This window comes from Eumetopias jubatus, unplaced genomic scaffold (genome assembly GCF_037043125.1).
Source record: "Eumetopias jubatus isolate StellerSeaLion01/CBP00866 unplaced genomic scaffold, mEumJub1_p1.0 scaffold_9, whole genome shotgun sequence".
NCBI lineage: Eukaryota > Metazoa > Chordata > Mammalia > Carnivora > Otariidae > Eumetopias > Eumetopias jubatus.
Genome location: NW_028274815.1, coordinates 127,687,177 through 127,710,264, shown reverse-complemented (window position 1 = coordinate 127,710,264; position 23,088 = coordinate 127,687,177). Strand labels below are relative to the sequence as shown.

Genomic DNA, 23,088 nt, shown 5'->3' with positions numbered 1-23,088 from the left:
TGAGTGCCGTGGGCCCACCCAGCCTGCATCAGTCTCTCACACGCCTCTGAATCCGTGTCTAGGTGCCACCTGACGACTCCATCACATCTCTCCCTGACGGATGGGCTCAAAAGTTCATACAGAAATTTTTCTTTGTTATAAATTGCCTTCCTTTTATTCTTCTTGCAGGCTGTAATTACAGTGTTGTATTGATTTGGGGGGGGGGGGGGTGTGCCTAGGTAGTTTTTGTCACCTGCAGTTTTCTTTCAGGAAAATAGGGAGTGTTACAAAATATTTGTCATAGAAATGGACATCAGCCTCATGGCACTGGGAGCTCCTCTTCAAAGGATCAGCTTAGTGTCACCTTCCTCCGAGGTGATAATTAAATATCCAGTGATTGACAATCTCCCCAGGCCTTGTTCTAAGAGTCTGTTGTGGGTTTTCTCCCCGCCCCCCCCCAAGCCCCCCTCCCACCCGTTCTGTCCTTCTGGACAAAACCACGCTTTAAAAGGGGCAGAAAGACTTTTCAAATACCGCCCTTCATGATGCTGACTCAGCAGCGATAGAACTTGTCACCAGTGCTAGAGGGAAGCCCACCGTGCCCAGCTCGTCAAGTTTCCGGGGCATGGATGGGCCCCAGCTTCCGTGGCTGGAGGTGCGTGACCCTCCCAAGGAGTAGGGGGCCAAGGGCAGCGTGTAATTCGAGGCCCAAGCAGCCTGCCCTCCACACCTCCAACACTGTGACAGCTCAGCCTTCCTCAGTAGCCGTGAGCTTGCCACAAACAGGCAGGAGCAACCCTAGGCCTTCACCTGGTTATTTGCTCGTCCCTGCCTCTCCCCAGTGATTAGCCAGTCCTTCTCCGCACCTGGCACCAAAAGGAAGCTTTGAAAAATGCCATTCTAATCGTGTCACCCTCTGCACAAGACCCTCCACTGGCTGCCCGATGCCCTGAGAATAAACTCAGCTCCTTGCTAGAGCTGCCAAGGCCTTGCTCAGCTCCCCTCTCTGTGCACATCTCCTACCTCTCTTCCTTTCTAACAACACTCAGCCTGGGCTTGTTGCTGTTCCTCAAACATTCCAAGGTCACGCTTGCCCCAGGACCTTTGCACTTGTGGTTGCATCTACCTAGAGCACTGCTCACACAGCTTGTTTCTTGTCATCATTCACCTTCTGTCTCTAACATCCCTGTTGCTTCCCTGACCTCCCTGCATGAATTAGCCCTCCCCAACCCCTGTCACTCTCTACCGTGATACCCTGCTCTATGTCCTTTGTAGGACTTATCATCACCTTGAAATTATGTCAGGTGTTTTGAATTTATTTATTATCATCCCCTTGAAATTATGTCAGGTGTTTTGAATTTATTCTGTTCACTGCTGTATCCTCCTGTCCAAGAACAGTGCCAGGCAGGTATTGGGTACCCAATAAAGATTTGAATGAACAGATGAGTCTTCGGCCTTAGGCTTGAAGTAAGCAGGAAATGAGAACAAAACGGAATTTGGATTACTGTCTCCCTTTTCCGGCATTCAGAAATATAATTGCAGTTAGTCCAGGCAAACGTAGCTGAGTCCCAGCACTCAAACATTGTCACCAGAACCCATCTTTCAGCTTGGATTTTCTTTCATTTGGGTTAGCTTTATGCTTAGGAAGGTTCTGCTTTGTGACGTTAAGATGGCCCTCACAGGTCCCACCCCACCGGTGTAGTGACCCTGGCTGAAAGAGAGAGCCTCCTCCCAGTGCTCCAGCAAAAGTCTCAGGGGAGGCTTTCACTGGCTCAGCGAGGGTCATATGCCCCTCCCTTACCCAATCGCAGAGGCCAGGGGAGGGGGGACACCCTGATTGGCCGACCCCAGAGGCCAGGGGAAGGGAGACACCATGACTGGCAAACCCCCCAGGTCAGGTTCCTAGCCCAGGAGCTGGGAGCCAGAAACAGTCTCACTTGAATAGGTACCTCAGAAGGCACAGTTACCAAAAGATAGGAGAGTGGATGCTGGGCAGAAAAATAAAGCAGATGTCTACTATAGAAACCCAAATCCAGCTTTCCCTCCATCAAGGGGGAAGGTAGGGGGAGGGCATTTCTCCCAGCTCTCTCTGCTTCCAGCACAAGATGCCTCCTTCGTGTGTAATTATGCCCCCACCTTCCTCGTTTGCTTTCCCACAGTTCTCAGTTCAGCAAGATCCCATCTCTGGCTTCCCGAACTTTCACGGCATTGATTTATCACTTTGTGCAGCAATTTGCGTTTGGTGTCTTTTCAAAAGCAGAAGAAAGAGGCTCATGTTGTAACCTTGCAAGCAGCCCAAAGTTAAAAGGATCCAGTTACAGAGTATCAGAAATGCCCCAGCCCTAAGAGCTTTGGGGCTCGGGGTTTATTTAATGCCTTTCTTCCCAGCCCTGCTTCCCCAGCCAATTTGTCTGCCAAAAAAACAAAGACTTCAGTCCTGTGGCATTTTGCATCTAATATTTATAGTGCTCTGGAGTTTGCAAAAGCATTTCCTTCTCATTTATCTCTTGTACCTCAGGAGACCCCAGCTCCACCCCCAGAAAGTTAGTGGGATTGTTTTTCCCTGCCCAGATCAGGAGCCCCCAAAGCCAAAGGATGGATGGTGAAGGTCTCACAACCCAGGGCCCTCCTGTGGGCAGCGGGGGTGAGATTGAACCTTGGACGGGACCAGTTCAGCCTCTATTCTGCACCCCTTGGGACCACATGTGGGTCTTGCAAAATAGCAGCCAACAGCCCGACTTCACACTTTAACCCCAAATACATTTTGTTTGAATTATAAGGTGGTGTTTAAAATCTGGATAATTCACCAAAAAGTTCAGATTCCAAACTTTGCTTTAAAAGAGGGGATGGGGGCGGCGCCTAGGTGGCTCAGTCAGTTAAGCATCTGACTCTTGATTTTGGCTCAGGTCATGATTTCAGGGTCATGAGATCGAGCCCTGAGTTGGGCTCCTCTCCCTCTCTCTCTGCTCCTCCCACACACACTCATGTGCTCGTGGGCACTCTCTCTCTCAAAAAAAAAAAGATGAACTTGCCAAATATTAGCAACATTCCTGGACAGTAGGGGTCAGTAGACTGCAGCCCACAGAAATTTGTTATCTGTTTTTATAAATAAAGTTTTATTAGAACACAGCTTTTCCATTCACATATTGTCTACAGCTGCTTATGCTTTACTATGGCAGACAGAGTTGAATAATTGCAACAGAGACCACATGGCTGCAGCGCGAAACTACTTAACAGTCTGACTGTTTGCAGAAAAAAGGCTTGCTGTCCCCTCCTAGATGGCAGTCGCCAGCTGGATTTGTGTCACAGCTCCCCCCGGTATTTGCTGGAATGTAGGTACAGCCACTGTGTTTCAGGCCCCAAAGAGCAGGGTTCAGAGTGCTTATTTTTCTCTCATTTGACAGTTTGGGCACTGACAGCCTAGGGCTGATCTGGCAAGCCTGGTGTTGGTGCCCAGGCTCCTTCTGTGATGTTGCCCCACCATCCTGGAGGGCTGTCCGTGTCCAGAATAGCTCACCGCGTCCACAGCCAGCCAGCAGGACATCGAAGATACAGGGGGAGGCTCCCCCCACTTTCTGTAGGCGCATTACCAGAACTCACACCACTTCCACCCACCTACATCTCCAAAAACCGGTCATGGCCGCTTCCCGCGGTGAGGGAGGCTGAGAATGTCACCTCCATTCTGCTAGCCTTGGACCCAGCTAGTAATTCTGCTTCTGTGGAGAAGCAGCACAGGGGCACTGGGGCGACACAGCAGATTCTGAGACTTCACAGGCATGGCTAGCATCGCCATTCTCTGCACACCTCTCCTCTTATCCTTGGTCCGTTCCATTCACTTACCAGAGCACCTGACTCCCGTTTGAGTTTGCAGGCCTGGTTGTAAATTATGTACACGCTCTCCCAGGGGAGGAGGAAGAAAGGGAGCTGATGTACTCCAGAGCAGAGGGAAGGCTGCAGGCATGGAATCATACCACATGTGCCCCTTCTTACATAAACTAGTGACTGGGAGATAATTGAACCCAGTACACTCCCAGCTCTAGGGCTCAAAGCGTTGGGCTGGGCAGAAGCTGAGCTGCACTTCAAAAGCTATAATACCTGGTGGGGACTGTGCTCAGTATGCTCGCTCGTCCTGGAGAAGGAACCATCATCATCCTTAGCAGCAGGAGCTGAGCTGATCCCGCCAAACTCCTGGAAATGCTTCCTACCTCTGGCTTCCTGCTGGGGCCTCCTCCTAGCCCACCTGCAGCCCCTTTCCATCTGCTAGGCTGGTGGCCCATCATCCTGACCCCTTCTTCGGGAGCCCAGGGCCCTCTTCTCTAGCAATACTCTTCCCCCTGCCCTGGGGATTTTACCTCTTTGAGAGCCACGTGTCCCCCTTAGCATCTCTGTAGATCCTTTTCAGAATAAGCTCAAATTAAATGCAAAGAAGGAAACACACAGGATTACAAAAGAAGCCAGTGGTATCAAAATACTTTATAAACTGTGATGGGTATGGCTTCTTCACACATTAAATGACGTGATGTCGTGGTTTTTTTGGGGGATAACTGATGGATCTGATAACTCGCATGATTTTGTAGTGGTGCTGACTGCAGTGACATCTCGAGATGTCTGGTTACCTGTAGCATGATATGAAAACACCTGTGACTTCTGTTGGTGACAGAGGCACAGGTTGTGCTGTTATTCTGATCTGTTGCCTTCTTTCATTTGGAAGGAGATACTAGTTAGGGGGTCATGAAAATCAATAAAGTTGGAGTTTTCCCATCCCCGTTCAGGGACTATAGATTTAGAACGCCTTCCCTAGGTGATCTCATGGAGTTCCACAGATCCAAATGCCATCGAAATGCTGACGACTCCCACATTTCTCCTCCCAGCCCACACCTTGCCCTTGAACCTGAATGCATATCTCCTGGCTGCCCACTCCGTCTCCACGTCGTCTACCCAGCTAACGGGAACCTCACGGTTAACGTGTGTGACCTCAAGCTCTTTGTCGCCCCCACCACAGAACCCGCCCCTCCCCTGGTGCCCCCTTCCTCAGTGATGGGCGGATGTCCTTGTTGCTCGGGACAGAAACCTTGAAATTGTCCTAGACTTCACTCACTTCTTTTCCACACTGCATCTAATCCATCTGCAAACCATGGCAGTTCCGACTCCAAAAATAGCCTGAAAACCAACCCAGCCCTCTGCCCCCACCTGCTTAGAACCATCCCAGCCTCTCTCCTGAATTACTGTGACAGCCTCCAGGGGTCCTGTTTCCCTGCTTCAGACTGTCCTCAGTCCTGGAACGTAACTCCCTGAGGGTGTGGTTTTAGTTCTTTGTTAACTTATTCTGTTTTGTTCGGTTGTGTCCCTAGTACCTAGAACCACGCCTGGCGCATATGCACTAGTCTTCTAAGTGTTTACTGAATGAGTGAATGCATGCATGCATGCATGCATGCATGCATGAATGAATACATAACATCCTGATAAATAATGTTATAATACAAACAGTGACCAACATTTGGGGGGCACTTTCCCTGTGTTTCCTCATTGAACTCTCCCCAGCACCTGTGTCAGGCAGGCATATTATTATTCCCATTTTACAGTTGGGAAAACTGAGCTGGTAGATGGGAATAGCTAGATTTAAACCGGGGCTGTCAGCTCCAGAGCCCATGCTCAACCTCACACCCAACTACCTCCCAAGACAAAAACACCCCTTGAACCCCTTCTACACGTCTGGACAGAGTGACCGAGGTGATGTCTGGCTCCTGCCTGTGTCCCCACGCTGGCATTCTGAGAAAGGCGAGGGGTTTGGGCTCTGGGAGTGGCCTTCCCTCAGCAGTCCACAGGCAGATAAATCTTGGAGCATGGAGCGTGGGGAATGACCTCAGTGTGGAATCTCTGTTCCACCTGGAATTCCAGCAGTAAACACTCTGAAGGGTAGTCGGAGCCTGTGGAGGAGCAGTCTGTGGGATCACAAGGTCCGTCTGTCCTTGCCCCTGCCTTTAGCTGTTGAGCAACCCCCTTGCTGTTTCCTTTCTCCCTCATGAGTGTCCCTGCCTCCCGCACTGCAGCTGACAGGAGGCGCTCCCATCTGCAGGGACTGGGGGTGCCATCCTGCTGGGAGGCGGGGCGGGGTAGGGAGTGGAGATGGCCCCCTGGACTCGAGTCTCAACCCTGCCACTCACCAGCCACTGTGGGACGCTGGGCACAAAGGGACTTCGCCTCTCCATGCCTCAGTTCCTCCAGTTGTAAAATGGAGACAAAAAGTGTGTCTGTCTTACTGGGTTGTTGGGGAACATCATTACCCTTCAAACTAGCGGGTCTCAAAGTGGGCCCCAGGAGCCTTGGACCCAGAACTCTTTTCATGATAATACTGAGACAGGATTTGCCCTTCACCCTTATTTGCTTCAAGGGTATAGTGTTTTCTGAGGCTGTGTAATGCACCCACAGTTATTTCAAAAGGCCATTTTTCTTGAAACATGACCAAAGCAACATATCTCACCTGGCTGAACGCAGGAGTAGATCCGTGAATCCGGCTGCCTTCTCTTAAACTGGACATTAGAGAGATTGACAAACATGGAAGACAGTACACCTCTTCTCACTGATTTTATTTTGTTTGGGGAAAATCTATTTAGCATTTTTAAAAATACACACTGACAAGGAGGTCTATTGTTATTCTTTTTAAATGAATTAATGTGTTTTAAATTTCTCTGTTTTCTTTTCTGACATGGTAGCTATCGCTAGATAAAACCAACATAAATGAATCTATTTGGGGTCCTCAGGAATCGTTAAGAATCTAAAGGGACTTAGGTACCAGAACGTTGTTAAGTGACACTGGCCTTGGGCCCTTCAGCTTTGCAGAGCACCCCGCGGTGAAGTCATGCCCCGTGTGGATTAAGTAGATCCAGATTCAAACAGATGCCACGAAATCAAATAGAAAGACAATAATGTAACAATTCTCCCTGCTTCTCCACTCAAAGATGATGTACCCCATGTGATGGGCAACGTGAACGCTCGTCCCTCAGTGGGACCTGATCCCCACAGGCCCCCCCAGAACCTGGGTATTCGGTGGTTCAGTCATTCCTTCATTCACACCACAAATGTCTGTGGAGGCCTTCCTGCTTCCCAAGTTCTGTTCTAGATACAGGGACATAGGCGGGAACAAGGAGTGCAGAAAGCTCTGACCTCGAGGAGCTGATGTTCTCGTGGGGCAGGCAGGTGATAAAACCCAAAAGACAAATAAATTAGTCAGATGGTGAGACATACTGTGCAGAAACAGGGAGGAGAAGAGGGAGCACCAGGGTAGGGAGAGTTCATTTGAACAGGATGGTTAGGAATGTAACCCAGTAAGGTAGTATTCGAGCAAATGCCTGGAAAAGGTGAGGAAGCGATCCATGCAGGGGCAGGGGTCTGAGGAAGACGGTCCTGCAGAGGGAACAGCAAGAGCAAAGGTCCTGAGGCAGAAATGAGCTTCAGGCCTTGGGAAGACGGGAAGAGGCCACTGGGGCTGGAGCAGAACGGACTGAGGCAAAGTGAGGGAGACAAGGTCAAGGAGGGGGCAGGCCACGCCAAAGACTCTGGATTTTACTTAGAATGTGATGTAGAACCATGACAGGGTTTTGAGCAGAACTGTGGCGTTATCACATCTGTGATTTAGCAGATTGGTTCTGGCTTCTGTAGCGCAAGACCGGGGAGGAGGTTCCAGCAAGGCCCCCGTGAGAGGTGGTGGTGGCTGGGACCCAGCCAGTCACAGGGACATGTGGGAAGCACTCAGTCCTGAGTCCCTTCTGAAGGTAGAGCCACCATGACAGACGGTCAGTGGGTGTGAGTGGGGACAGAGGAGCTGAAGACCCTCCCGGGTGTGTGGCCTGAGCAACTGGCATTGACCGGAATGTTGGGAGAGAAGCAGGTTGAGGGGACCGAGCAAGGGTCCAGTTCGAAACGCCTGCTTGGCACCAAACGAATTGACCCGAGGGAAAAGAGGAAGTTTGTGACCGTGCAAACAATACCTAAAGATGACAAAACGTGGGAAAGAGGCCCACAGACAACTGGAATTTAGGAGATGTCACGAAGAGCAAAGACCCCTTTTTGTTTTCCCAGACTCCTGGCATGTGAAATGGAGTGGTTTCTTCCAAGAAAGATGGACTTTCCGGAAGGTTCTACTTCATTTTTCACCGACCTTTCCAAACCGCCCTGGGAAGCGTCGTTTGTTGTCATTGGCTCAGCTTGGCGCCCAGGCTGTCACTGCTCACAGATGTGTGTCGTGCCCAGCTGGTCCCTCTGTGCCGTATCAGCATTCTTCCTCGGGCTCATCACCAGAGTCTCGGAGGGGCCTTGTGATTTGCCAAGACGGTGTCACAGCTGGTTTCTAGCGCCCATTTTCCCTTCCCCGGAGAACTGCATTTTCATCCCCCACCCCCACCCCGCCCCCAAAAAGGAAGCAGGTTATATTTTGAGAACCCTCACAGCTCCTTTTTTTGGAGTGCTTACTCTGGGCCAGACATGATCTCATTTGTTGCTGTTCCCATTTTATAGATGAAGTCACCGAGGCTTGGGGAGGGGTGCTCACTTACCCGAGGAGATAGGGCTCAAACCTGGCCCTCTGAGTCCAGACACCAAGCCTTCGGAGCCACACCGCACCCTCTCGGCGTCACTGGGGTTCTCAGCCCAGGCACTGCTGCCACTGTGAAGTCAGGTCCTCCTCTGTGGTGGGGGCCGCCCTGTGCCCTGGAGGGTGATCAGCACATCCCTGGCCTCCACCCACTAGAGGCCCCAGCACCCTCTCCGCTAGTTGGGACAACCAGAAATGCCTCCAGACATGGCCCCCAGTGTCCCCTGGGGAGCACTCGCCCCCCCTTGGCCTGAAGCATGTTGGATGTGCTCTGCGCACAGGCTCTGGGGTGACCTCTCGGCCACCTCCACTGACACCCAGCATTCTCGTCTGCAGACACTGCAACAGGAATCCCTTTTGATAAAACATTTAGTTGGGGCATCTCCAGTTCTCCTACCCTCCCAGGGGCGGGGAGAGCTTAAAACACTGGCGAGGGGCAGCTTTGCACCATGCGGCCTGTGTGTCTCACCCAAAACCGTCCACCCGGTCACCCTGTCAGAGCTATGACTGTGTGCCCGCCATTGGCCAGGTCCTGGGCAGGCACCATGGCGCCCAGGAAAGGCCCCTTTGTGGGGAAATGATGACAAACAAGAGAGCAAACACATCCGCAGGTGATTTCTGTGGGTGCTGAGGGCCACAGAGAAGACAGACAGACTGGTACAGAGGGACCGGGGCCTTGAAATAGGGCAACTCCTCTGAGGAGGTGCCATCTGATCTGAGACATCACAGTGAGAAAGAGCCAGTCCACGTGAGCAGGGAGAAGGCGCACGTGTGAGGCAGAGGGAAGAGCAGATGCAATATGCCCTGAGGTGGCCGTGAGTTTGGTGTGTTTTAAGGAAGAAGAGGCCTGGAGTGGCTAGAAGAGAGTGAGCAGAGGGGCGAGGACTGGGAGACGGGGGCGGAGGTAGCAAGACAGGTGGACAGGTCACTGAAGGGGGATGGCAAGGATGGTCTTGGATTCAGAAGGGTCCTCCTGGCCATTCGGGGGTGCCTGGGTTCTGGGAAGCCTTGAGGGGAGTCAGCAAGATCAGAGGGGGGCCATTTCCACTGTGAGCAAGGAAATGAGGATGAAGAAGCAAGACACATTTCTATCACTTTTGAGACTTTATCACCCTGATGGTCTTGCCTCTTTTATTTGGATTCCCAAACACTGGATCTGCGGATTCAGGATGCAGGATTTTTTTTTTTTTTTTACAATTTTTTTAAAGATTTATTTGAGAGAGGTTGAGAATGAGCGCAAGTGAGGGGAGGGGCAGAGGGAGAGAATCTTCGAGCGGACTCCCTTTGAGCGCAGAGCCTGACGCAGGATCGACCTCATGACCCACGAGATCATGACCTAAGCCAAAACCAAGAGTTGGGGACACTTGACTGACTGAACCACCGAGGTGCCCCCAGGTTGCAGCTTTTGAGCACCTGTCTCCTCAGGGGGTCTTACAAAACTCCAGCCCTTTTTCTGCCTTTGAGTCTCCTAGCTCAAGATTCAAAGTCCCAGGGTAAACTCAGCCGTACACCCACCCCGTAGGTGGGAAAGGGCACCTTGATGGACAGTTGGGACCTCTGTATTTGGGAGGAACCAGGGGTGCAGTGGCTGTGGCTTCCCAGGGGTTACCTGAAAGAAAGTGTGTGTGTGTGTGTGTGTGCGTGTGTGTGTGTGTTCATGCATGGATGTATTGGTTCCAAAATATGGAGGAAACTGCCAAATCAAAATGAATAAATATTTAGTGAACTATTTCTATTTGAATGTAATTACTGAAATGTAGCATGATTCAACCAGTCAACTCTGGGATGTGTCGACTCTGAGTTGTTTATCCATTATCGCTAATGTAAGATGTGGGTGGAGATAATTGTATGTTGTGTGTTGAGAGACGTCCTTAAAGCAGCCCTGCTGATAGTTCCATCCAGATGGCCCATGATGAGAGGGAGAAAGCTGCCCACTGGCACTGGGTGCTGTGAGCCCCACTCGTTGCCACTTGCTAGTCCCTTAGAACATGCCAGGTCCCAGCCACAGGTTCCTTACCCATGTCGGTTCTTTCCCTCCATATGAGAGTAGGCCACTGTCTGCCCACGAAGGCACAGAGGGGTGAAGTCACTTGCTGTTCTGCAATCAGGAGGTGACAGACCAGGAGAGTCTAGCTGCAGAGACGCACTCTTGACTGTTCTCCCGTATCACCTCCTGTGTTACCCAGAGAAGTAACTCATGGCTGCCCTGATGTTCAGGACAACATGGTCCCCCATCCCTGCCGGACCCGCTCTCCAGCACGGAGACATGACCCCAGGATTCCCGTTAGTTTCCGGTTGCGGAAACCCTTCAACTCCCCCAGACCCAAGATGCTGCCTCGGTCTGCCCTCCTCTGCCGGGTTCATCCAGCCACTGCAAGACCCAGCCTTTACAGACCACAAATGTGATTAGTATGAGGCAATTTCAGTTAGATTCAGGGCTGGGAGAGATAACAGAAGGGCCTGGTTCTCCCATCAGACTCAGAATGGCTCCCCAGCAGCACTTAACTCAGACAAATGGAGAAAGCAGCTAGACGGGGCACAGGCGCATGGAACTTTCTACCACAGAGCTGCCTGCACGAGCCCGCGGGACCAGAAGGGAGGGTTTCAAAAGGACTTGGGGGTTAACAATCCCCTCAAAGTTGGTGGTGTGGAGGGTGGCATCCATCTCAGTGGGGACTCTATTAAATAAGGTATCAGTAGAACAAGCAGTGGCTAGGAAGGGGGACCCGCTAGCCATAAAGAACCAACACTTAGCAGGCATATGTCATGTGTCGGGTCTAAGAACAGGCATAGCCCACAGATATCGCGGGTTTGGTTCCAGACTGCCGCCACAAAGCAAATACCACAATAAAGCGAGTCAAATGAATTTTTTTTTTATTCCCAGTGCATATAAAAGTTATGTTTACATAATACTGTGGTCCATTAAGTGTGCAGTAGCATTATGTCTTTAAAAAGCAATGCACATACCTTAATTTAAAATAGTTTATTGCTAAAAAATGCTAACCATCATCTGAGCCTCCAGCGCGTCATAATCACCGATCACAGATCACCGTAATAAATATAGTAATAATGAAAAAGTTTGAAATATGGCAAGAATCACCAAACCATGACACAGAGACACAAAGTGAGCAAAATGCTGTGGGAAAAAGAGCACTGGTAGGCTTGCTGGACACCGGGTTCCACAAACCTTCAGTTCGTAAACCATGCCGTGTCTGTGAAGCTCAGGAAAGCCAAAGGGCAATAAGACTGGGTGTGCCCATGTATGTGTATTCGTTCTCACAGCAGCGCACGAGGTAGACACTGTCACCATCCCCGTGTTGTAAGCAGAGAAACCGAGGCATCGGGAGATTAAACTAGTTGCCCAAGGACACACAGTGTTCAGTGTGGCAACCCATCTCCGAGAGCCCCTTTAATGTAGAGTGTTTTTGCCAGTCACCTCCTCTGGGACGTCTTCATCCTTTCTGTCACGATCACGTTTCCTCCTTTATACCCGCAACTACGCTGTCGGGCTGTGAATCGAGAGCTTTCCGCACTATGCGTTATCTTCTCCAGCTCCTTCTACCTGCCCCTTGCCTTTCCACGCCTGCTAGCTTTTCCTTTCTTGGTCGCACTTTCATTTCTGTTGGCCAGTTCTCCCCTTCCACAGTCCGCTTTTGTAACATGTCTTGTAGACTTATCATCAGGAGACAAGGAGGCTCCCTAACCACATGCCTTGTTGTCTGTGCCTGAACTGAGTCACAGATGCACGGGAACCGGTCACCAGCAGGCTGTGCAAGCAGCGACATGCTGGGCCACTGATCCTGATGTGCATCTGTTATTTACAGGGCGATTGGTGGACTGGAGAGCCAGTAGCACAGTTTGTACTTAGTGCAAAATTACACTTCATGTACCATGCGAGCTAAACTGGAACCATTCAACTCAACTGTGGAAACTGACAGGTGCACATCAGGACCATGCAAAGCAAAGCTGGCCTGTGATTGGCTGCTCTGTTCTTGTCATTGCTGTGCCAGCATTGGGTCATTCCTTTGCACTGTGGGACCCCCTCGCTGCTGTGACCCACTTCAGAGTCCACTTCTGCACAACTGGCCCCACTTCCTCCAGGTTAAACCCAGCCCTGCTTCAAGTCCCTGAGGGATCCCTAACCCCACACAAGGAATTTTGCTCATAATGCCAAGGGTTGGAAAAATCTTCCTGCAAGGGGCCAGATGGTAAATATTTTGGACTTACAGCCATGTGGTCTCTGTTGCAACCTCTCAACTCTGCCATTGTAGTGTATGTGCAGCCATAATGATGTATAAACAAATGGGTGTGGCTTCATTCCAAAGAAAGTATTCACAAAAACAGGTGGCAGCCCAAATTTGGTTTGCCAAACCCCACTCTCTACTAAGCATCTCATGTTCTTCTCCTTGGGTCTTTTAATTGCAAGTGAAAGAGCTCAACTCAAACCGAATTAAGCAAATAACAACAACCAAAAGTGATTGGATTTATTGGTTGATGTTTTCAACCTTGGCACTACTGACATTTGGAGGGGGATAATTCTTTGTCCTGGGGGGCTGTCCTGTGCATTATAGCATGTTTACTAGCATCCCTGGCCTTTATCCACTAGATGCCACTAGTACCTCTCCACTCAGCTGTGACAACAACAAAAAAAGTCCCCAATGCCCAATGTCCCCTGATTAGGAACCACTAATACAACTGAAAATGCTAAAAAGCATTAAAGTTGGCTTCAGGTAAGAGTAGACCCAGGGACTCAAACTAGTGTCTCTCCTTCTCTACTTGTCTCTCTCTCCTTCCTCCCTCCCTCCCCACCCCCTTCACGCTGCTCTCCTCCGTGCTACTTCATGTTCAAATAGACTCTCCCCTCTTGGTGACAAGATGGCTGCCAGCAGCTTCCAGTTTATATCCCATCAGCTTTGAGCCCCTTGGAAGAACTTCCCTTTTCCAGTAGCTCCCTAAAAATCCCAGGGCTCACTCTCATTGGCCCAACTTGGGTCACATGCTCATCCCTGAACCAATGACAGTAGCCAGGGGAAAGCAGTGCTCTGATTGGTCGAGCTGAGATTATGCTTGCAGCTCTGGAGTCGGAAGATCAGCCCATGTGTACTTAAGGAAGGAAGTGGTGGTACCCACAGGACCACAGGCAGAACCAAGCGGGCTAAACACAAGGCTCCACTGCCAGGTGGAAGTCTCCACCCCATGCCTGGCACACGGGAGGCGGTGAGAGCTCCATCCTTTCGACTGATGCCAGCCTGCTCCCTAGGGGCAGCGTCAGCCAGGGCGTTGTCAGTGGCCTTTCCTGGCCTGGCATTTAATTCCTCCTAACCTGCCTGCCAAGTTGTTCCCCCCTCTGCACCAGCCCTCAGGTTGCGGCTCTAGCTTTTGTGGTGTCCTAGCCGCAAAAGCTCGGTGACTCCGGGCTGTAGCCATGACACGGCTGTATTTGTAATCTTGATTTTACTTCCAGCTCGTTCTCCTGGCTGTGTCTCCCAGCCCTGGAGCCCCGGGGCCCATGCTAATTTGCAGCGCCCACCTCAACTGGTGCCAAAATAACCATTTTAAAAGCTGCCTTGGGGAAATCTAATCAAATGAGAGCAAAATCTAATTTGGCACTAAAAGCCTTTGACTGAAGCCCTGTTTTCTGGGATCTTGGGGAGCCTGAATAATCAGCTCTTCTGGGAATTTTTAATGGTTGGGGGTTGGAGAGAGGAGAGAGATGTCAAAGGAGGGATTCCAGCAGAGGAAATCTCTACAGACACATTGACACCCGTGGCATTGGGTGGTAATGGGCAGGGGTGGGCTTCCCAAGGCGCCCCACTTCTCACCCCCAAGAAAGAGTTATCCCACCAGTTGTGCCAAGACTGAAACTCTTTAGCATTCCAAGTTGCACATTCATCAGGAAGACCTTGGTCCTGATCTTCAGGAACAAACCGTAGGCTCACAAGCCAGATTTGGGGGACCTGGGAGAGAACCCAGTTTTCCTAGCAGGGAATTCAGAGTGCCTTTTCCCCTGGGCTTTCATTCATTCACCCTTCTGCAAATGGAGGGATGTTCTGTGCTTCTGAAATTACTTGTGGTCTTGGGTTCCTTTCAGAATGTGTCCCGATTCCAGGAAAATGCAAAATCTGATGCATAATATTTCAGGGGATGTGCAGACCCTTTTAAGTTTCCCTGCCATGCCTCCTGTTGCTTCTTCTCATGATCTCATCCCTCTACCCTGTAAGGTCATCTTCTCCCTCCCTCATTGGCCTCCCTGTGGTCCTCAAATGCCCCCAAGCTTGTTGCCACCTCAGGACCTTTGCACTTGCTATTGCCTCTGTCTGGAGCATTTTCCCTGGTACTCCTGTTCTCCCTGACTCATTCTCATCACTCCTCAGCAGCCTTCCCTGACCTCTCAACCCAGTGGTGCCTCCAGGGGTCCAACTCTGGCCACTTTGTTGCAACACCGTCCTTTATTTCCTTCATCACTGGTTTTACCAACAATACCACCCTTATTTGTTACAGTCCCCCAGGGACGCCTGGGTGGCTCAGTCGGTTAAGCGTCTGCCTTCAGTTCAGGTCATGGTCCCAGGGTCCTGGGATCGAACCCCGCATGGGACTCCCTGCTCAGCGGGGAGTCTGCTTCTCCCTCTGCCTGCCATTCCCCCGGCTTGTGCTCTCTCTGTCTCTGACAAATAAATAAGTAAGATCTTTAAAAAAATTGTTTAGAGGGCGCCTGGGTGGCTCAGTTGGTTAAATGACTGCCTTCGGCTCAGGTCATGATCCTGGAGTCCCTGGATCGAGTCCCGCATCGGGCTCCCGGGCCGGCAGGGAGTCTGCTTCTCCCTCTGACCCTCCCCCATCTCATGTGCTTTCTCTCTCTCTCTCATTCTCTCTCTCTCAAATAAAATAAATAAAAAAATCTTTAAAAAAAATAAAAATAAAAAAATAAAAAATTGTTTAGAGCCCTAATGTTACAGTCCCCCACTAGAAATCCGCCCCATGAGGGCAGGGACCCTGGTGGCCTCATTCACTGCTGTGCTGCCATTGCCTGGGACAGCTCCTGGCATACCATCGGGGCTTAATAAATAGTTGTTGATATATGAATCCCCATATGTGCCCAAGGCAGTGTTACCCCAAACAGAGCAGATTCATTGCGCTGCCATCCTGATTTTTACCATGGATGGGCACACTGATTTATCATTTCCTTAATATTTCCCCCCCAATTGTTTTACTCATCTGGCCCTACGTTTGCTTTTTTTTTTTTTTTGTAAATAAAGTTTTATTGGAACAGAGCTACGCCCACTTGTTTATGTATTGTCTGTGACTGTTTTCTACAACTATTGAATAGTTTTAATAGAGACCATCTGGCCCACAAAGCCTATGATATTTCCTGTCTGGGCCTTCACAGGAAATGTCTGCTGACCCCTGCCGTTTGTCATCCTTCCCCAAGGAGGAGGAACAGGAGAGAGTGGAGGGAGGCCAGAAGTGTTACCAGAGTAGAGCTCCTTACACATAGAAAGACACATCAAACGTGAGGAATAAGGTCATTGAGGTTTAGTAGATCTTATTTCCCGGACTGGACTTGATCTCTAGGGGCCTTTCCAGCCCTCCCTATACGGTTCTTTTGCAGAAGAGAGGGACGTGCGAGTGGCAGGGTTTCTCACCTACAGACTATTGACATTTTACACGGGATGATGATTCTCTGCTGTGGGCCATCTTGAGCCCTGTGGGATGTTGAGTGTCATCCCTGGCCCCCACCCCCTGGATGCCGGCAGCATGTCCCACCCCAACTGTGACAAAACCAGAAATGTCTGCAGACATTACCAAGTGTCCCCGGAGGGGCGAAACCACCCCTGGTTGAGCCCCGCTGCTTTCAGGGGACGGATGCCACAGTGTTTGAACCTGCCGTGTTCCCGAGAGAGGGGAATCGGGCCTTCCGCTGGCCCCATGCTGGGCACCGCTGCGCCTTACTCCAGCCCACATCTCAGTCCTTGCGCCCTGGCACCCAGCCAGGCACCCACCACCTAAATATTGACATTCCCTGAGACTCAGAGCCAGGGCGGCCAGTTTCCCCGCCCCTCGCCCCCAGAATGCCAGGGTTCTTTCCGGCTTGGCTTTGCCCTCCTGTGCAAAGGGAGGCCCCACCCTGGGCCTTACCCCGAAGCTGCTCAGGACCCTCCCTCCCTCTTTTCACCTCCTCCAGTGCCCAGATCCTTCCGGGAGGTGTTCCCTCAGCTTCCCACTTCCTGTATGCCAGCGGAGGATTGGAGGCACGTGCCATGGGCATTTGGGAATGGCTGCTTGGGGCCTAAAGGGGCTTCCCACTCCCAGGCGGGGCCAGCCACCTGCCAGGCCTCCAGGAAAACGCCCATGGAGGGCTCCAGCTCCATCCCCGCTCTCCCTGCCCAGGCCTCTCTTCTCTGGGAGCAGCAGGCCCAAGGCAGCTCTCCATGCTTTCTCAAAGGTTCCAGGTAGAAGGACCCATCTCATTCTCCGCTGGCATCAGCACCTAGCCGCAGTGCATTCCTCCCTCTACGGATGTTCACCTCCCCTGTCTGTCTCTTCTCATCTTGGGCTCTGAACTGGCGCCCACTGAACACTCCCAGTTTGCCAGGCACAGCGCTAAGCACTCTGCTGGTGAAACCTCTTTCACTCTCTTCAACAATCTGGAACTCTCCCATTTCCGAGCTCTCAGCACCAGCTCCCGCGTGTCTCAGAGCCCCCATGTCCTCATCTGAAGGAGAGCTGGCACAGGGCCTCTGTCTCTGGAAAAACCCTCAGATTTTTCCATTTCTTCAAAATGGCTTTGTAGGCTATAATTATTCAAAATCATACTTGCTCGTTGAGAAGAAAAAAGAACAAGAGAGTACCATAAAGATAAAGAACTTACGTGTTACCTCTTCACCCGCACAAAGTTTAGGGGTATAACCCCTTTGCGAGGAATCCGGGTGACTTTCTTTACATAAGCCCTGTCGCTGGTGTGAAAGGCGAATGTGGAGACGGGCACGGCTCCTGAACGTCCAGCCCAGTGGGGTTTCAGCAACGGAAGCTGCTGGGTTCCAGCGGGAGATAGAACGAGCCTATCCCCCAAGCAGCGCACCCCATGCCCAGCGAGAACCCTGCTTTGTTCTCCAACACCATAGATCTGTTTTGCCTCTTTTTGAACATCATATAAATGAGATCATACAGCATTCTTTCATCTCTGGTTTATCTCTCTTAACGCGATTAGGTGGTTGAGCTGCATCTGTTACTGAATGTGGCACTGGTTCGTTCTGTCTTGTTCCGGAGTGGTATTCATTCCACTATACAGATCTCCAGCCATGTCTTCAACCATGCTTTTGTTGATGGGCATCTGACTTGTTTCTAGTTCTTGGCTCTCATGAACAGTGCTACCCTGAGCCATGTCCTGCACATGACTTGGGGAATGAATGAATGCCTTCCTGCCGAGTCAATACCCAGGATTTGAATCACTGGGTCAGAAGGTATGAGTGAGTTCAAGGTTAGCAGAGCCTAGCAGTCAAGGCCGCACAGGAGATGGGCTAGTCTGCACGTCCCCTGGCAGGTGTATCAAGGGCCTGTTACTCCACATCCCCAACAACAATGGTGTCATCCATGGTCTGATATTAGCCGTTCTGGTCACCGTGCAGTAGACAGAATTCAAGGGGTCCATCAGCTGTAACGGGAAAGAATCGCGTTCTTATTTTTACGAACCTACACCATCACTTAGCGTTGGCTTCCGTTAGGAAGGTAGGCCATGAACCATAGCACAAGAGAATCTGTAATTTTGTCATCGGTAGGAATCACTGATATGATAAGATTCCACGGCAGTGGTGACAGGTATCACAAAATAAAATATTTTCACTTATCACTACTTTGAAACCATTATTCTTTGCAAGGTAATATCTTTTGTAAGAGGACATGCAATTCTTTTAATATTTAGATAACTCTATTTCAAAATAAGATGACTATTTCAAAATAACTTATTTGCTCTGTAATCCTATATATTTTATCTTATGCACATAAAAACATTTGAGGAGGAGGCTCAGAGGGTAGCGCTGTTTTCACGCCTTGGGGACACAGCGGTCTCGGTGATCAGGGGACAGAGGAGACTTTTGCTCTGTGCTTTCTCACGTGGCCTCCTGATCCTTCTCCCCTTTCCAGCTTTCTTCGGGAAGTATCTTAATGAATACAATGGCTCCTATGTGCCGCCTGGCTGGAAGGAGTGGGTCGGCCTCCTTAAAAATTCCCGTTTTTATAACTACACGCTCTGTCGGAACGGGGTGAAGGAGAAGCACGGCTTTGACTACTCCAAGGTAAGTCCTGCCTGTCCCTGGCCGGGGGACAGTTAGGGGCGCGACACGGGAGCTTAACTACCTGGCTTACCGACGGTGACGCTTACTTAAATGAGCGACCTCAAGCAGCCTACGTGCACCTCTGCTGCTCCATGTGTCCATCTCTCAAATAATAGTCTGTGTCTGAGAGTATTGGTCACAGGATGCTGGAGCAGAGTATTCTTACAGGAAGTGTGCGTACGGACAGTCCAGTCTGGTTCAATGAGTGTTCACCAACCCAACAGGCACATGTCACCGGCACATGGTAGGTCAAGAAGCAGACTATCACCGCCAGCCCCCAAAGCCCCCCTCACATAACTCCCCCCCCAACCGCCCTCCCACAGGGACGGCGAGAGCTCAGCCACGCAGCGTGACACCCTCAGTCTGCGTCCAGCTCCTTTGGCTTCACACCACGTTGAGACCCATCCATGCTGTCACGTGGGGGGGTAGGTCCTTCACTCTCGTTGTGTGGCATTCCGCTGTATGAGTGTACCTCAATGTATGTGTTTGTTGCCCATGTCGTAGTTTTTCTAGTCCTACTAATTTGTCTGATATGAGACAGAGTGCACAGATCTGACGTGGAAGGCTCGGAATTCTCACGTATGGGTGGGCCACCCCGGTCAAGATATGAAGCATTTCTAGCCCCCAGAAGGCTCCCTTGTACACCTTTCCAGTCAGAACTTCCACCCCTGAGGTAACCTCGATTCCAACTTCCATCACCACAGATTGGTGTTGCCTGTTCTAGAACCTCACGTCAGTGGAATCCCATTGTATGGGCTCTTTTGGGTCGGGACTCTTTTCACTTAGCCTAACGCCTGCGCCAGTCCTCCCTGTGCCTCCGCATCATCAGCCGCGCGGTCCCCTCGTGCTGCGTAGCGATGTTGTGTAGAATGCAGGTGTGAATCCACTCAACCCCTGATGGACATTTTGGTTGTCTCCAGTGGGGGCCTCTTATGAATGAGGCTACCATGAACATCCTTACACATGGCTTTGGGGAGACATAGGTACTCCTTTCTTTTGGTTACACACCTGCGAGGAGAACCTCTGGGGCACAGGATAGGTTCCGTGGTTGAACCAGTTGACAGCCCCAGCCAGGAATGTTGTAAGGGTTCCGGTTCCTCCACTTTCCTCATCAACACCGGTACTGTCTTTTTTTAGTATTCTCTGGTACTGGGGTATAGTGGAGTTTCATTGTGGTGTTATCAGAAAGGTTTTTGAGGATCAGGTAAGTTAATACACATAGAGCATCAGAAGAGCCCCTTCTATACAGTAATACTCGATACGTAGTAGTTCAGATCAGGGCAACAAACTTTCTCTGTAGAGGGCCATATACTAAATATTTTACAATTACAAGCCGTACAGTCTCTGCTGCAACTACTTAAGTCGCCATTGTAGTGTAAAAGCCACCATAGGTGATGTGTACACAAATAAGCACGGCTCGTTCCAATAAAACTTTATTTATAAAAACAGGCAATGGGCCTGGTTTGGCCTGAGGGCTATAGTGTGCTGATTCTTGGCTTAAATGAGGTGGGGGGGAGGATGGGAGACCAACAGTGATGTCTCTCTCATCTAAACTTTCCATTAAAAAAAATCTGGAGACTAGCAAATATCCCTGTCCCAACTAAATCTTCAAAGCCAGCTCTTGCATCCCCCTGCAGCTTTCTTGATCCATTCTTTCCCCCACAATGTTCTTCCGTTCTCTCTCCCTTCCCCACTGTCACTGCCACCAGCCCTGGCTGACTGTCACAAGCAGGGCTCTCTGGGTTAGTGTTGATGATTCCTCGGGGCTCCCCTCCCTAGTTCATCTCTCTCTGAATCACTACACTAGGTCCCCCCCCGGCAGAAGTCACCAGGGGACAGGCAGTCACACACACAGGGTAGCGAGCTGGGCGAGAGGGAACAGTAGAGAGTGGTGGGGACTATGGGGAATGTATCTGTCTAAGAGGGGGGCAGCCAACTCAGATCAGGCATGTCAGTCCCATGTAGAAATGTGGGCCCAAGATGGCCAGGTTTTCTGACATTTCAGCAGAAGCTACAAGCCTGATTTTTAAATATTGGCAGCTAATGCAGACTTTTCTAACATCCTGCGTGAATCAAGTTTGCCTCAGGGCCAGACCTGACCCATGGGTGTGTGGCCTTCACAACGCACTATGCTGTTCTTCTGCCCACTGCCCTCCAGGGACTGTGCAGTGAGTTTCTCCCTTGGAGGCAGAGGACTGGGGTTCAGAGCCCCACCTCGATACATGATGTGCCCTTGGTCATCCTCCCTACTCCTAAGGTGCTCAATTCCCAAATCTGGAAAATGGGCATGCCCCTGCATATGTAATAATGTACGTACACACACACACACACACACACACACACACACACACACACACACACACACACACACACACACACACACCAGCCCCATCTCCTATTTCAGCATCCCCAGTATGAGCCAGTTCAACCAGACCAGCCTTGTTGGTTATTACAACCATCTCCAAATCTTCACTAGTGCTCTCCCGCCCTGAACTTATCCAGGTCTTTATCCAGCTTCTCTTCCATCAGACTGGCCTCTCTCAATTGCCTGGGAACAGAAACTCAGCTCAAAATGGCTCATCTGAAAAGGAAACCTAGCAGCCGATTTAACTGGTCCAGCAGTATGGCATCAGACATTGCTGGATCCAGGGGCTCAAACAAAATCTTTAGGTGGTGGTTTCTCCTCTAAGCTGTTTTCTTCTCTTCAGTGCCATTTACAGTCTCTCCCCCTCCCTCCCTGTCCTCCCCGTCTTTCCCCTTCCCTTCCTCTCCCTCCCCCTCCCCCTTTCCCTGCCCCGGTAGCAATATGGCCGTCCCTCCAGCCTCTCACCTTCCTGCCCAGCTGCAAGTGAGGGGGACTCCTTCCCAGGATTCCCAGCAAGACTCATTGCATCTCATTGGCTCTGGATCAGTCACCCTGATCCAGCCATCATGTCTGCCCCTGAACCAATCAGTGTGGCCAGGGAGGGAGGCCAGGTTTCAGTGGCCTGTAGTCACATGCTCCGCTCCTGAACCAGAGATAGGAGCAGCCGGAGCCCCGCCCTGGAGACCCTGGAACATCAGCTGAGAATAGAGCCCATGTGAAAATGGAGAGTTTCCACGGAAGAAAGCTGAGCAGATGCTCAATGGCCTAAAAACACCCTCTCCCACTCCCCTCTGGGGAACACCAGCACATTTGGGGATCCCTCCTACCTTTGATAGGGGATCACCACTGATGTGTCCCCTCACTGAATCTGATCAGTTTAGGCTCCGGTGGCAGAAACCACATGTGCCATCACCTGGGCAGCACCGTCTCCCCTCGCTCTGTGTCTCACTTTGCACAGAGCAGGCCTCCATCCCCTCCCAGGTGAGTTAATTCCAAAGTCCTGGTGGGGGTATTTCTAAGCTGGAAATACAAATTGTAGTGTCTTGGGGCTAAACACGCTGCTTCTCTCCTCCCAGACTCAACACGGGAAGATCCTCCAAAACCTAGAGAAATCCACTCCGTCCTCATTAAAATTCCTCACCATGCCCATGCTTGGTCTCAGAGCGGCCCTGTAATCAAGTTACCCAGGGACACTCAGAGTCCCTTTGGGGCTGAGGACGAGACACACAGTGGCTGTTCTTTCACCCTGTCTCCTGCCACAGACACAGCTCCCCTGTGAATGAGAGCAGCCCCGTGGAGGGATTCCTGGGCCCCCTGTTAGCGGAGGCCTGGGGACAGGGGGATGGGGGTCCCTTCGGAGTCCGAGCTGGCGCAGGTCCAGGGTTGAGACCCGAGGCGGGCAGCAGGGAGTGGGGGCCAGAGTGAGCTGGGCGTCCCAGTGGGGGCAGAGCCGGCGAGCCCGTGCTCCAGCAGCCCGAGGGGTGAGATGCCTCTACCAGGGTTCATTGCTGGCCTCGGTGGCTTCAGCAGGAGGCCCAGCTGGGGAAGAAGTGACGGTCCTTCCCTAGTTCCTTCAAAAGGCCCTTTGAGGACTCTGTCCTGAGTCACTATTCCCAAGGCCAGATGCCCTGGAAAGGGTCCTGATGGCAAAGTGGACCGAGAGGCAGCAATGGCGAGAGAGGAATGATAGCGCGCACGCGCTGATGGCCAGGGAGGAGGTGGGGGAAGGTGAGACTGGCGGCAGGAGGGGGCTAGGAATGAGGGGGTCAGATCGCAGAAGAGGCCTCCAGGTGGGGAGTAGACGGGGCCCAGGTGGTGGGAAG

At 51.2% G+C, this 23,088-nt stretch overlaps 1 protein-coding gene across 6 annotated transcripts in view; it reads left to right on the top strand.

Annotated features, from left to right (window-relative positions):
- Positions 1-23,088, top strand: part of SULF2 (sulfatase 2) — a 112,763-nt gene that overhangs the window by 56,547 nt on the left and 33,128 nt on the right. For all 6 annotated transcript variants that reach the window (XM_028121892.2, XM_028121891.2, XM_028121893.2 and 3 more), the window contains exon 4: positions 18,710-18,861. In XM_028121892.2, the coding sequence (XP_027977693.1) occupies positions 18,710-18,861 (152 nt within the window). The remainder of the gene's footprint in view (positions 1-18,709; positions 18,862-23,088) is intronic.